This window comes from Medicago sativa, chromosome 6, assembly GCF_051527215.1.
Source record: "Medicago sativa cultivar Bolivia chromosome 6, Bolivia_mono, whole genome shotgun sequence".
Lineage (NCBI taxonomy): Eukaryota > Viridiplantae > Streptophyta > Magnoliopsida > Fabales > Fabaceae > Medicago > Medicago sativa.
The window spans coordinates 92,576,346-92,593,115 of NC_140754.1; the positions used below are offsets into that span (position 1 = coordinate 92,576,346).

At 36.0% G+C, this 16,770-nt stretch overlaps 1 protein-coding gene across 1 annotated transcript; it reads right to left on the reverse strand.

Annotated features, from left to right (window-relative positions):
• Nucleotides 1–7,807: 7,807 nt before the first annotated feature.
• NAC058 (NAC domain containing protein 58) lies at nucleotides 7,808–11,006 on the reverse strand. Its single transcript, XM_085719892.1, has 3 exons — nucleotides 10,493–11,006; nucleotides 9,342–9,607; nucleotides 7,808–8,569 (listed from the first exon to the last, which is right to left on the reverse strand). Exons 1-3 carry the CDS (start codon nucleotides 10,644–10,646, stop codon nucleotides 8,003–8,005), a joined length of 987 nt encoding a protein of 328 aa, XP_085576018.1. The 5' UTR covers nucleotides 10,647–11,006; the 3' UTR covers nucleotides 7,808–8,002.
• Between the last annotated feature and the right edge of the window lie 5,764 nt (nucleotides 11,007–16,770).

The window sequence follows — 16,770 nt, forward strand, 5'->3', positions numbered from 1 at the left end:
GTAAATCGGCGCCCGATTTGTGCACATCGGGGCCCGATTTTGTGCCTGTTGTAAAGGCTTATGAAACTGGAAAAATCGGCGGCCGATTTGGAAAATCGGGGCCTGATTTTGCGTGACATATTTTTTTCGAAACGTATTTTTCATGGGCCGGTTACGTTCGGTTTTTGAGGGATGCTTTCCACTATAAATATAAACCTTGTATCAGATGATTATGTGTGTAGAAAACAGGGTTTAGAAGCCATCATACAAACTAGGGTTTATAGAGAATTTCTCTTGGCAACAACACTAGGGTTGGGATTGTTTTGATTCACCTTGAACAAAGCACTATTAGGATTGAGTCTCTTGGTCACGGGAAGAGGTGGGACTTGGGTAGAATTAGGTTTGAAGACTGATTCTTGTAACTTAATACCTCTTTGTAAAGAAACTCATATCATTATAGTGGAACAGTAGAGCTGCTCTCTCCCCCATAGTAGGTCATCATTAGACCGAACTAGGTAAACATTCTTCTCGTCCTCCTTCTTCCTTTATCTCTTGCTTGTTTATTTTTGTTTGAATTATTTTGTCATCCGCTTCATTTGATTGCTTGGTATTAATTTGTTTCACGCATCAAGTTTTATTATTGGTGTGGTTTTCACAACGAATTCACAACAACTAAAGTTTTATCCCATTGAATTTTACCGATAATATTTTTAACGAAGTAAATATTGTTTATGTCCTTAGTCGTTTGCTTTAGATTTTGGTCTAGTCCAACAATACTTGTAATTTATCTTTTTTTAGTTTAATTTAAAAAGGTATTGCTGCCTTTTTTAAATAAAAGAAAACCAACACTAGTCATTTTGTATGATTGTAAGTGCGAGATTATGTATTTTATTTGTTTTGGACCGAATTTCAATCACCTCGGACCACAATAGGAGAATTGATCTCGACTTACTTGACGAAGTTAGAGAACTGGTGAATATAATTGAGTATGGTGCCAAACTCAAGGCTGGAAAGAGATTCATCCGAAAGGATAAACCCTAAATTTTAGGGAAGGAGACTTAGTCTTACGAAAGACTGATGATGCAAGGAAGGACAAGCAACATAGAAAGCTAGCAGCTAGTGAGAAGGACCACTTTACATTGGGCAAAGATGCATATCAGCTTGAGGATCTCACTAATAACATCTATTTGAGGTCATGGAATGGCACATACCTCAAATTTTATTTCAGTTAGGCTTTGTTTGGGAGTTTGGAGGGGAGGGGAGGGGAGGGTTTTGAAAAAAAGGAAGGAGCAAGTGGAAGAAATAGAAGACATTGGGAGGAGAGGGCTTTGAAGGTTAATTTTTTACTCATAATAAAAAATCCCCCTCATTTGGGGAAACTCAAAAATTGTATTGGGGGAGGGTTTTGGGGGGTTATGGAGGGTTTATATGAATTTTTCAAATCCAATCTATGTTGTTATTATATTCTTAAAATTAAAAGTATATTAATCATAAGTATTAGTTTATCATTCTCTAAAAAAGCTGTTCTTTCAAAAAATGTGAATTTTTTGTCCATTTTTCTATATATTTCCAACCCCCAAAGCCCTCCCCTCCCTTCCCCTCCAAACTCCCAAACAAAGCCTTAGTTTTATTTTGTAACACGATGGTGTACTCGATTTCTTACTTAGACATGTTTTTTTTTTTTAAAAGAGTTTTTGGTCTAAGGATGTTTTTGTGTTAGAAGGGATTTGAACCCCGGATCTTACATATATTATGCATTGTCCATACTAGCTGAGTTAAACTCACGAGGACGGTCTAAGGATGTTTTAACAAGACACATCCTTTTTTGTTTAGCATTAATAAGGTTTTTTTACCCAAATGTATATAATGCTATTTACCTTTAATAAAGTTTTTTATCCAATGTATAATGCTCTTTACCTTTAGATAGAAACCATTTTAGCAGTTATAACAACCACATCAATCTGTCTTTACCATGTTTGTCGAAAGCTTTTCAAATTAAATGAACTTTAAGATCCCCAAAACCCTTATCTACAGGTGTGTATGTCACTGTGTACGTACCGCATCAAACCATTTTAGCCGTTGTAACAGCCGTATCTCTACCACAACCCTTACAATATAAACAGTCCAAACCAAATATCATAGCGGGAGAAATATATCCACCTTCTATAAAAGGTTGCAGAGCTCCCACCAAATCATGTGTTCGAAATATGTTATAATACATCTTGACCCTTACGCCAAATCCACTCAATACTGTCTATGTTTTGTTGAAATGTGTCAAAATTGATGTTGAAGTACGGAAAAATCGTGGCAGGTTTGCAAGGCAACATGGCACGATTGGATGGTTCAAGTTTGGGTTGCCACCGGAAAAAACGTAGCACGTTTGCGGGGCAACGTGACACGTTTCGGACGGATAAAGTATAGTACAATACATTACCTGCTCCATCGTGGCACGATGGGAGGAAACGTGGCACGTTGCTTGTGTATTCCCGAACACTATTTAAGGCTTCATTTTTTTGATAGAGCTTCAAGAGAGAGAAACTTGGGAAATCAAAGGGGGTAACTTTAGGGTTTATGGTCTTTGATTAGGGTTCTCTTGGGTGGAGAAACATTTGTAAACACCTTGGGTGAGTGAAAATCATTGAGTGTCTTGTTCATTTGTGAGATTGGGAAAAGGGTAGAAATTAGGGTTTGTTCTTTGTGAGCTTGTTGAAGCTAATTTCTTGTAACCCTTTTGTATATCCTTGTAAGAATTCATTGATAGTGGATTGGAGAGATCAATCTCTCCCCCATAGTAGGTCATATTGGACCGAACTGGGTCAACAATCTTTGGTGTGTTTGTTTCTCTTATCTCTTTATCTTTTGTTTGTGGTTTTGTGCTTTTCACTTTTATTCCTAGATTAGATCTAGGTTGATTTTGGTTACTACTTTCCTTTGCTCCACACATCTTTGTTTTCATTGGTGTGATTTTGACTTTGAATTCGCAACATGTTTTATACCCGGAAAATGCTACTTCTCAAAAAAAATAGCTTCAAGAATTTTTCAAGAAATAGTTGGCAAATTTTAATTGGATGATTTATTTGTCCACTTCCTATTTTTCAGCCACACCTCCTTGAATTGTGGCAAATAGTGCATTGTGATTGGCTATTCTTTATTCTTGAAGAATTCTTGATGTTATTTTTCTAGAGATATAGCATTGCTCTTTATACCCATATGCCCTGCTATCAACTAGAACAATCCCTCTCCTTAAATACTTGCTTTCCAAATTCGTAGTAGCAATTGAGAAATAGCCTTCCCAGCAATATCATACGCTTACCCCTCCAATTACTCAAATTGTAATCGCAACGATCGCAACCGCATCCATAACTATAAAAATAATTAAAAGATGTATGTTATTTGATAAATCATTTTTGTAATAACTTATGAGACAACTAAAGATATACAAAAAAATATAAATATTGACAAAAAATATATATATATATATATATATATATATATATATATATATGTGTGTGTGTGTGTTTCAAAAATTGTCGCAAAATGTTTGAACAAATATATTTCTCCAATTATAACCATGGTCCTATTTATTATCTTGAGTTAAAGACATTAAGTTCTTGAAGTATATTATTTCTTCACTTTAAAAGCATCCAATTTCTTTTATTTCAAATATTTAAAGGTGATGGTAACATGTGTCATTAGGGCACATGTTAAGAAATTCAAAAGTAGAAATATGTGCATTCTATTTATTATAAATTCAAAAATTAAATTCAATACACGCATTTCAACAAAAATTACTATATTTGATTCATTAACTTGTATCTTAAGGGCACAAGTTAACTTTTCCCATATTTAAATGCCACTAATTGGTCATCATAATCTTTTTTTTGAAGAGGCTAAAAATTGTAAGCACTACGAACAAGAGTAAAAATTTGTTTTTTCCAACTTCCAAGACCAAGCGTCTTCTTTGTCAACCTCGCAAAACCACATTGTGAAGTAATAAACATAGTTCCCCCACCTTCTCCTCTTCCCACGTAAACAACCTCCGCCTCCACTTCCACGCCTCACCATTTTCCCCCCACCCCAATTGGAATATATCAAACAACGACACCCGTTTTTCTACCGACAACTCAAACAAGTACTGCTAAAACTCTCCTTAAGGGAAACCCCGCCAATCCACACATCCTCCCAAAAATTAGTATTTCTCCCATCCCCCATCAACCTACGTACATTATTACTAAACCAAGGCTCTCTCCGCAAGGCGACAATAGCACGCCACCAAGTCGAGGCACCTCCCACCATCCAAAATCTTACCACCCTCCTCACCATATCTCGCAGAGACAACACCCTATACCACAAGTTATTCTTCTCAACCAACAACCTCCAACACCACTTTCCTAACAAAGCACTATTAAATTCTCTAATTCTCCTTACCCCCAAACCTCCAACCTCCTTTCTCAAACAAACAGAATTCCAATCAACCCATGTTATTTTCCCGTGGTCGTCACCCCCCCCCCCCCCCCCCCAAAAAAAGCAATTTAAAATAGATTCAATAGAGGAGACAATACCCGAAGGAGCCTTGAAAAAAGAAAGAGCATAAACAGGCATAGATGACAGACGGACTTCGACAGAATCCGTACGACCACCAAATGATAAATGTTTGGACTTCCACCCGGACAGCCTAGATTTAATGTGATGGATCGGCGGTTCCCGAACGACAACGGACGCGCATTACCACCTATAGGCAGCCCCAAATACACAAAAGGGAAACATCCAACTCTACATCTCATAACTAGCGCAGCCTCGGTTAGCCAGATCGATGGACATTAACACCAACCAATGACTCTTTGTGAAATTAACCTTTAAACCGGATATAGCTTCAAACAAAATAAGGACGGCACGCATTGCCCGAACATTGGTCCAAGATTTCTCGGCTAAAATTAAATTATCATCCGCAAATTGTAAATGAGAGACAACCGTAGTAGCTTCAACACCCACCTTATAACCGTGGAATAAGTGATTATCAACCATAGACTTCATCAATATGTTGAAACCTTCGCGGCTAGAAGAAAGAGAAAAAGGGAAAGTGGGTCTCCTTGTCGCAGATCCCTCTCCAAATAAAACTCATCCGTTGGGGACCCATTAACCAAAACGAAGCGATTGCCGTACCTATGCACTCTTTTATCCATTTCCTCCACAACACCGGAAACCCCATCTTGCACATGACCTCATCTAAATATCCCCAGTCTATAGAGTCATATGCTTTCTCAAAATCTACCTTGAAAAGCAAAGAATTCCTTTTTACGTTTTCTCGGCGTCGTCCACAATCTCATTTGCCACCAAAATACCATCCGTAATTTGATGACCTTTCACAAAGGCGGACCGAGAATCCGAGATTACCGACCCAATTATAGAACGAAGACGATTGGCAAGGACCTTCGCAAGAATCTTATACATATTTCCCACCAAGGAGATTGGACGGAAATCATTAAGATGTTGCGGGCTCACAACCTTAGGGATAAGGGCAATGAACGTACCGTTAATTCCTTTTGTCGGCCCTCCCATTCCCGTGAAATTCCACAAGAAATCACATAACGTCAACCTGCAATATATCCCAAAAATCCTTAATGAAACAAAAGGTGATTCCATCATGGCCCGGACATTTATAATTATCGCAATCCCACACCGCAGCCTTGACTTCCTCAACCGAAAAAGGTTTAATTAACCCCGCGGCCTCACTATAAGACAACGAAGGAAAATGAAGAGCTTCCATGCTAGGGCGCTCCATAGTACAAGATTGGAAATGAGTAGAAAAATGTGAAAAAACTGCCATGCGAACATTGTCAACCCCCTCAATCGAACACCGTCGACAAGAAAACATGATATTGCATTACCCCTACGTCTACTAGACATGATGCCATGAAAAAATTTAGAGTTAGCATCACCTTCCCGCAACCATTGTGCCCGAGATTGCTGCCAACATATACTAGACCGAGTTCAAGACAAAGAGAACAAATCCTCGGTTAACCCATGGTACTCCTCTATCTCACTTTCTATTAGGTCCTCTCGTTTCTCCTTTCAAATCAAAAGAAGTAATTTTATCCTTTACCGACAAAATTCTTGCAGTAAGTTACGAGTGTGTCGAACATGCCAATCTTTCGCAGCCATTTTAATTAACTTGAATTTTTCTTTCAACACATAGCCACCCCATCCCTCGATATGAAACGACCGCCATTGATCCCGAACAAAGTTTTTATATCCGGGAAAATTTTCCCAACATTTCAACAAGCGCACCGGTCTAGGTCCCCAATTTTCCTCATCTACCGAAAGCACCAACGGACGGTGATCGGACAAACCTCTTGATGTAGCCAATTGAAAACAATTAGGCCAAGTCATACACCACCTATCGGATAAAAGAAAGCGATCAATTCGACTCATAGATTTTCCATCTCCCTTGTACCATGTATACCCACGCCCTCGAAGAGGGAGGTCGATCAACAAATTGCCATCGATGAATTGATTAAAACCTTCCATCCCCGTGATGCGATGAAAATTTCCCACACTACGACGTTCCGACACACTTTGCGAACCACATTGAAATCACCACGGTACACAAACATTCTCGCTCGAAAAATTAACCAATCTCGTTAGAAATATTCACCCATAGATTCCCGCCGACAAGTAACATCACACGGTGCATAAACATTGAACACAACAAACCGCTCATCGACTTGTGAAAGCGGCCCTTTATCATCAACACATGATCAAAAGACGTTGTAGACCACACTTCAACCTCTCGAACTGTCCCACATAGTTACCAAACCACCCGAGGCACCCAAAGAAGGCTGAAAAGAATAACCGACATTTGCATTGCCCCAAATATACCGACACATCAAATCATCAAAAAAACCACACTTCGATTCCCGAATACAAAGAATGAAAGGACACTTCTCCCTCACCAATTGTCTCACCTCCCTTCTCTTCTCAAACCCCCCAACCCCCTAACATTCCAGGATATAAGCTTCATTAAAACACCGGACACCCTCTCCACCTTCCACTTCACCCTCACCACCCAACTCACTTCCCTTTCCCATCACCCTCTTTATTTTTTCTTCTCGCACTAGATGACACATCAAACCTATTATTTTTATCTCCATTAAATATGAGGCCAATATCCTTCCCTACCTCCCTAACATCATCTTCTACCACCTTATCGGTACCATGAAGCACCAACCAATTTTGCCAATTGTTATTAACGGATGACCGAGAGCCACTAGGTTCAGCCAAATTATTTTTAGAAATTACCTGCACCCGAGAGCTACTAGGCAGCCCCGTCCGCTTCTTAACATGACTCTTCAACGCACGGAGAACATCTTGACGATCTTTAGCCGGAAGTCTAGCAATACGTCTCATACTTTGTGCCGTATGACGCAAATAACCAGTACCTTTCTTTTTAGTGACACGCGGTCCACTTGTAGAGGAAGAATTAATTGTTGCATTTTTATTCGAGGGCATAGTACCTCCATTTTCAACAATATTATGACTCTCAAACCATTCCAAACTCCACGGCATCATAATCTTGATTAATAATCATTTTCGTATATATATGCATGCATAATTGCACATATATATGTAGGAGAACACAAACACAGAGATGAGACAACATACGTATGCAACGAATTCCATGAAACATTGTCTAATTAATAGTACAGAGAAATTATTTTTTCTTCTTTTGATTTTTTTTCCAAAGTTAATTAATATACTAGAACATGAAACCCTGGCTATTTTCTCAAAAAAAAAAAATGAAACCCTAGCTAGAACAATTGAGCAATGCTTACAACTTTATTAACCGATTTTATTTTGCTCAATTTAAACAAGTGAAAAAGACAATTAATATAGTAAAGTCCCCACAAATCCCAATATAGTTTTACCATTTTATCTATATAGGAATTGAAGGTTTATAGTATTACAATAATTCACAAGGATGTTTACACAATGTTAATTAGCTTCATGCATGCTTTAAACAACTTCACCAAATGGAGTCCAAATTGAATGGTTGCTCTTGTTGATGCTGTGGCATACACTCTAAAACTTTTGAAGAAGAAGCACTTAGATCATTTGAATTATTACTTAGATCAGTTCCAAGTTGGTGGTGAGATATTACTCCTTGTTGAGGCATGTATGGTGCAAAATGAGTATTTGTAGCTGCAACTTCTCTTTGATGTTGATAATTCCTAAGTTGTAATGCTTTTAGAAGTAATGAATTTACTGAAATATTATTTGGATTAAGCAAGTTAGAAGGCCATGGTAGAGATGGAACATGACTTGAAGATGGCCAATTCATTGTCAAATTCATGTTTGTGTTAACATTATTGAGATCATCATGAGTGTTGAATGTTTGTCCTTGAATAATGTTGGTGAATCCACATGAAGATGATGAATTTGTAATACCATTTAGATTTGGAAGCTCAACATCACCAAATTCATTCACTATTGAGGTTGTGTCACATGGAGATTCTGGTTGGGAAAATGATGTTTGTTGTGGTTTTTTTGTTGATACGCTCTTTTGGAAAACCCTACAAACCACCCATTCATCCTGCAAAAATTGCAAAATGTTAATTCTCAACCACATATGAAATCTAGTATTTTCACTTTCCATTTTAAAAAAAATAATGTTAATTTGACTTGTTACCAAAGAGAAAATCGACTATTAAATGAATGATTGTCTTGCATTTTCGAAAACGGTGAAAATGTTGTAAAAACTATTTACTTATTAACAAGGCGAAAAGAGACTGTTGAGATGAACAATTATCTTGTATTTTTTTAAAATAATGATATGTATTGACCAACATAGTAATCAAAATACTCTAGTGCCTCTAGCGTCGATTTAGTGATTGAATTTTCAAATACTCAATCACTAAATCATTGTTAAATTGAATGTTAAATGAGTTTTTTATCGATGTAGATATCAATGTAAAAAATGTTTTTAAATCACTAGTTGTTAATGTTAGCGAACCATAAAGTCTCGTAACTTTTTTCTCAATTTGTTATTTTATCTTGACAAATATCACTTTTGATTGTACAAAAAAAACTATAAAAATTAATTATGGACTACTAAAATTAAATGATTATTAGTAATCATATAATTTTTATGGAAAGTTTTTAAGGATGGCTTATGGTTGGGTAAAGGAGTTGAAAAGTAGATTGAATGATAAAGAAGTTGAGATTAGTTTGATGATCCACCACCAACAAAATAATACTATACTAATTAACATTTGTCCTTGTAAAAACTAAAATGAGTTTTATGTGACTAAGAAAATATTAAAACATGGGAATGAATGCAATGCAATGCAATGTAGAGCACTTACCTTTGAAGTTCGAAAGTGGTGTTTGTTTTCTAGTCTATATTCATGCATGACCCAATTACTTTTCTCACCCCTTGGAGCCCTACCCTTATAAAACACTAGGGTTTTCTTCATTCCTACCAAAACTCCACCACGAAATATTTCCTTATCTTTTCCAGTGGTTTTCCAATACCCTGATTCAGTGGCTCGATTGGTTCTAAGTCCAGTTGGATATTTTCTATCTCTCACACTGAAAAAATACCATTCCTTCTCCCCCATTGAAGCCTTACCTGTATGAATTATACACCACACAAACATGATTAATTATTTATTGATTTTGTGTTCACTAAATAAAAAAATATCTAGTAGCTATATCAATTAATGTCAACTTTGTTACTTTATTTTTATAAGCAAACGAATCAGCTAGTAGCTATACCAATTAATGTCAACTTTTGTTACTATTCAAACTAACCATTGATTTTTTTAAAGAGTTGAAATACCATAATATATTTTGAATTTGTGTGTGTTATATTTTGAAAATTAGTTACATGGTGTACTTAGGTTATTTTCAAAGTAAGAATGGGTCAAGCTACTATATAGTAATGAATTAAGAGACATAAAAGCAAAATAACCAAGACTTTGTTGATTATTGGTTTATAAAACTAAAAAGAGATATAAATGATCAATTTTCATCTCCCAAATCAATATATACAAAAGCTTAATTTTATTTCCTCAAAGAAAAATAAAATTTTATATATAAGTTTTTTTTTTTGGGAGAATTTTATATATAAGTTATTAATTGGTTAAGAAATTTAAGCTAGTGAAAAATAAAATTGAATTGAATAATCATATAGACAAATTAAGAGAAAGGATGTTAACTCTTAATTAACCAAAAAGTAATTAATAATATTGTTTATTATTTAAAATTTCTTCAAATCTTGAATTAGTTTATATATAAACACATATATTCATCAACAAGTTGCAATCCTTCTAATAATAATTTCCAAAAAAAAAAAAATTGCATCCTTCTAAATTAAGTTTAGTCGAAGACTAAAACTCCTTGAAAATCTACAATCAAACAATATATATATATATATATATATATATATATATATATATATATATAACAAAAAAAGGGATAGTTTTTAAGAAAGAGAGATATGAACAAAAATAACCTGGAAGGTCCCAAGGTTCACACTTGTTGAGATCAACAACTGCAACAGCTTTGGATGTGAAGGAAGTATCAGAAATTTTCATTGTAAGATAGTGTGTGATGAGTTCTTCATCTGTTGGATGAAACCTAAAACCAGGAGGTAGATTTTCCTCCATATAGATAAACCTAGTTAATAATAAGAAGCTGTGTAGCTTTTGATGATATATATACCCTAATAGTGAAGGGAAGAGGGTATATATGAATGAATGATGTTCCAAAGTAAGATCAATTACATCACCAAAATGAGCTCTTATAAATGCTTCTCCACTTTATGGTTTTATAACTCACCCTTCTACATCAAGCTTTTTCATTAATAAAAAATTATTAGTCTTCATATTTTTGTTTAATACATATATCTAACCCTTTGACAATTTGGATTTATTATCCATTTTAAATTACTAATATATAAACATTTTATAAATATAAGGATAATTATTAATTAGTTTCCATAAATTATATTTTGCTACCTTGACTATGTCAATATATTATGGGTTTAGTCATGCATAGAAAATATTTGATCATGGTATATATATTCAATAATACAACAATTTGCAAAATGATGATTTTGTGGAACTTATTTTGGAAGACTAGCTAGTTATATTAATTTGTGCACGAGGGGGTTGAGTATATGTTACACTATACATTAGTATTTCAATATTAATAATTAATTTAAATTTTTTTCTATGATCCTGTCCAACCACCTTCACCCATTTCTACCCACCAAAAAACCCTTTCATGCTTAGTCTAATGAGAACATGGACCTATTGTAACCATATTCTCTTTTATAATTTGTTTTTATCAATTTGCTTACACTTGTCTATTTTCTGCACCACCACCGTCATCTCTCACACAAATATAAGGAAAGGTACGTATAGTAATAATTAAATTAGATATATTATAGTGTACCAAAAATTAATATCTAGAGCTTTTGATTTAACTGGTGAGAAATTTGGCTCAAAGGTTCAGTTTTCTTAACTAAAGTATATTAAACTAATTGAAGATATAACACAAATTATAGTGTGTAAAATGTTGGCATTACCTTCGAGAACTTTCATATTTTACTCTTCATATTTTTTGAAAATTAATTTTACTCTTCATATTTTACTCCTTATATGAATATTCTTGAGATGTGACTAGTATTACCAAGTGGTTAAAATGTTCACCAAACCACAAGACTGTTTATATCTATGGTAAGCATTGTTATTTGACCTTTGTTTCACGTGTTAATCTTCAATGAAATCATCCTTGCTAAAGGTCAATCCTAACAAGAATTTTGTGAATCCTAGCTACGTAAACTGCAGAGAGTATACTTCTAGAAGCACATGCACTTTCATGCTTATATGCAACCAATAATAGCCTTTTCAATTTGGAAGTTGTGGAACATTAGAGTTAGTCGTTTGGAAATAATTAACTTTATTGAAAAAATATCCGGCCCCACGTTGTATTAAGATAATGCTCGAATGAATTTATAACAATATTATCATTAGAGCATCCACAATAGAGGGGCAAAGTTATGGTGCATAAGGAAATCCTTATGCATCATGCATAAGCAATTCACAACCATTAGATTTCCTTCACACTCTCACAATCCGATGCACATGCCTCTCGATTTGTTTTTTCTCCGATTCTCGTCTCCTCCGCCTCTCGATCAACTCCTCCGCCTCTCATCGTCCCCTCTCATCTCTCCACCTCCGGCGATTCCTCTCATCGGATCGGTTTCGGTTCCGTTTGGTGCCGACGGGCTCGGATTCGGTTCTGTTATCACCTTCTTCTTTCACGTTTACGCCTCGGTTCCGATTCCTCTCCTTGTTTCTACCTTTCTCACCGGTTCGTCTGTTCTGTTTGTGGTGGAATTCGATTCGGTTGGTTCCTCTTTGATTTCTACCTCCGCCTCTCGATCTTGTCGTCGACGGCGGGTTTGTCTCCCCGTCTTCTCCGGCGAAGGTCTTCCTCGAAACCTCATTCCTCTGTCTTCTCTCTGTCTTCTCCGATTCAGCGGATTCGTCTCCTCGGTCTTCTCCGGCGAAGGTTTCTTGCTTTGTGAATTGATGAAAAAGAAAATTCAAAACCATTAAGTACCTCTAATGGTTTTGGAGTACAACTCACGAAACCATTTCGACAAAGAAATGATTTTGGAGTCACCCGGGAATATAATTGTATAATGGTTTTAAATGATGAAATTATTACCGAAACAATAAGTTTGGTTTATTTTTATAGTGTTGTATATGAAACCAATATAATTGTGTAATGGTTTTAAGTGATGAAATTATTACCGAAACAATAAGTATGGTTTAATGGTTTTGATAGTCTTGTATGTGAAACCAATATAATTGTGTAATGGTTTTAAACGATGAAATTATTATTGGTACATGGTTTTAAATAATGATTATGATTATACACTGAAATTATTACTGAAACCATATGTATGGTTTAATGGTTTTGATAGTTTTCAATGTCAAACCAAAATAATTCCTTATCAGAGACTGAATCACAAACGCTAAGCTGTTGTAGTAATTCTATGAAACCTTTTTTCTTGTCTGTAATCTCTAATCTTCTAGCTCTATACTTTTGTTCCTCACTGTTTTGCATCTTCTAATAACTAAAGAATCTGAGAATAAGAAATAAAAATGAAAATTGCAAGCAATTTGTAGCAATACCGAAGAAAGAAAATGGAAAAAAATCCGAAAGAGATTAGGAAATTTTGAACGTACTTGCAACTTCAAGATGGAAGTTTGTTTTGTTTTGTTTTGTTGTTACACGTTTGGTTTTTTCTAGGGTGTAGAAAGCAATTTTGTTGGGCTAGGTGTTAATGGGCTGGACTTATGCACGGTGCATAAGGATTTCCTTATGCACCATAACCACTCCCCAATAGGGGCAATAGAGACTCTCATCTTTGAGATCTTAAATGGGTCCCACATTGACGGGTAAAGATCCTCTCCACATTGACACATCACTTTTTAATAATTTTTTAATAATAGTACCTAATAGGTACTCAACCACTCCAATGGAGACCCTCTAACAAAATGTCTAATTGGGTCCCACTAATATTATTTATTTAATACACTATCTATTTTATACTATTAAAAAAAACCATGAAAATTATTATTTTAATAAAAAGGTGATGTGGGCCCATTTAAGAATGAGGTCTTAATTTAGACCTTGCATCTTTTAAGATCCTTAAATTTTTTTCCAAAATGGGAGTACCTATTAGGTACTGTGTCTTAAATGTTTAAGACTCTCCCATTGTGGATGCTCTTATAACTTGGTGTTGTAAAGATGAGTTTGATACAAAATATGAATCTAGTATGATATAAGATTATTTACGACGCACCCTCGTTTTGGAGTAGAAAGAATGATTGTTATGGAAGTTATATCTTCATTTTTTGCGAATTTCACTTTAAAAATTGTTTTAAAAAATAGTTTTGTGACGATTGCGGTGGACCGGTGTGGCGAAGGAGGAGCTCCGGTGTGGTAAAAGCATGTTCTACGGCGGGCGGTGGACAACGAGACTTGTAAGACAAACATCCACTTCGACACTCAAGTCGGTGTGTGAACACACACGCGTGTGTGTGTGTGAGAGAGAGAGAGAGAGAGAGAGAGAGAGATGTGTGAATTATGATATCGTACCTATGCGTGACGGTGGTTCCATGCTTATATAGACGATTTGGTCGTAACCATTTTTGTGAAAACTCACGTGGGTTACGGAAGACGGATAGAGATCATATATCTAAGGTAAATTTTGATAGGTATTGCAATCGATCGGCCTTATTTATAACGAGAAAATTGAGTAAACATAATGATTATCAACTAAAGGTGGAGGAACCTCGACTTTTGCATTGTCAAAATCATAAAAAAAATAATAATAATAATAATTGATGTGCAGCATTTGGCTTCACATCAACTAAACGTTCCACGATTGAGAGTGTAATGTGAGGTGTCAAACTAGAGGGGTATCAATGGGAGCATCCATATATGAAACGGTGCAAATTGTAGTCGGAAAACTAATCTGTTTATGAATTAGTAGGATTCGAGATTATATAGTACGAGATGGGGTTTTCAAATTTATAAAATGTATGTACAAATTTGGTGACTTGAATCAAATGAAAAAATAGGAATGTCTTATGTCACATTACCTTTGCATGCGAACGAAAATAATAAGTTTGAAGTCCATTGATGCTTGGATTCTCGCTATAAAATCATGCGGGGGTGGTTCTATGGCCCGGCTACCCCGGGCACTCACCCGAGCTCCGGCCAATTTTTTTTGCAATTTCTTATGTAAATCCCTATGAATTTATTATATAAACTCCTATAAATTGGGCAATTTTTTTAGCTAGGGTTTTACAATAATCCTGGCTCCGCCGGTGAAATCATGTTTTCGTCAAAATGAGGGTGTTTTTAGAGGTGTGTGGAGTGGAAGATGAGAAAGGTGGTGAGATTTTATTGGTTTTTGGGGAAAACACACACACATAAGGGGTTTCGGATTGTAAAATCGGAAGGCGGGAAACACGCTCCGGATTACATTTGGTTTTTTTCAACAAAAAAATGAATTGTTAGAGGATGGGTTCGAAATTGAGAAATAACCATTTTAGATTTTATAATCTAAAACACGTCAAATATGCTTCAGGTTATAAGAATCGAACGGAGTAAAATTATCAAACCGAAGGACGCTCGAGAAGTACATAAGACGGGAAAAGAAATTCTTGTATATTTTATTGTGAAACACATGATTCCTAAGGGCATGCAGACACAAAATAACAATGTTTAGTGAACTTTTAAGGTATCAATCTCCTAAGGTCCCTATCTTTGTCTGTCCTTTGTGAGATTATGTTGTCCGATTGATTATCCTTAATCTGATCGTTTGGTGTTGATCTATCCGTTTTTCTTTTCATTGTTTCCGTTTTTAGTGAGATCACGTTGTGATTGCGTCTTTGTTTACTTGGGTCAATATATCATGATGCTAGTTTGATATTAGTGGATCATGAAATTATTTGTACCGGTACCTTATTGATTTGGTTTTCAAGGCGAATCCTAAAATTTACTCTTGGGATTTATTGCTCCTTCGTTGGCGTTTTCAAAAACTAAGTCCTGGGTCAATGGAATCAATTTGTTTGTATACGGGACTTTATGATTTTCAATCAATTCTATTGATCTTAAGGATATCGGTGTTACTAAGGCAAACATTTCATTCCATGTAGGTTGTGCTTATAGAGAGGCATATAAGTATGTAATACGGACATGCGTTCTTGCTCACCGCCTTTCATTCAATATTCACTACTCTATGAGATACGGCCTTCTTTCATTTTTCTATATCACATCCCAAATCTTTTTTTCAATCATCCAAATGGAGAATCTAAACCTTAACGGTGACAACGGTGCCACGCTAACAATGAGGCCAAACCTTTCCCATGCGGAATTGCTTGATCTTTGTTTGGTTGGTCGTGTGATGGTGAACAAACCTGTCCATTTAGCAACACTTGAAGCAAGACTTGGACCTATATGGGAACCAAAATACCGGATGACGCCGATTATGATGGAGGGTAACAAGTTTATGGTCCAACTTTACTCAAAGGCGGATCTTACCGAGAATTCTTGAGAAGAGTCCGTGGCTTCTCGATAATAACATGATAATTCGAAAAAGTTGCTATTGGGGAAGATCCTTTGACGTTGCCTATGGATACTATGGAAATACGGCGCAAATTCATCAACTTCCTTTTGGGTTCATGGATGAAAAAGTTGGTGCTCTTGTCGGAAGTCATATTGGCAAGATGATTAAGTTCGATGAGGAGAACAACTACGGGCCGTGGCGAAAATACATGCGGGTTCGAGTAGAAATTGAGGTGGGAGCCCCGTTACAACAAGAGCCGGTTATTAAACGAGAGGAAGGTGAAAGTATTAAACTTGCTTTCAAGTTTGAGAAATTAGGTAAGTTCTGTTTTGTTTGTGGTGTTATTGGCCATTCGAAAATTTTTGCGGCGACAAATTTGAATCGAGAATCGGTAACTAGTGAGAAGAGGTGGGGTGCCTATCTCGCGAGCCGAGAACAATTCGGTTGGTGGTGGTAACAAAGAAGTTAGTAAGTGGATCGCCGGTGGCCGGAACAAGAATTCCGGTGGACGAAAGGAAGACGGTGCGGCAATTAATGGCAATCAAAGTCATTCAAGAATAATTATGGCTTTGGAATTTCAAATCACAAAGTCTACGGGCGAATTAAAGTAGGTATTAATGCGGAGACAAGATCCT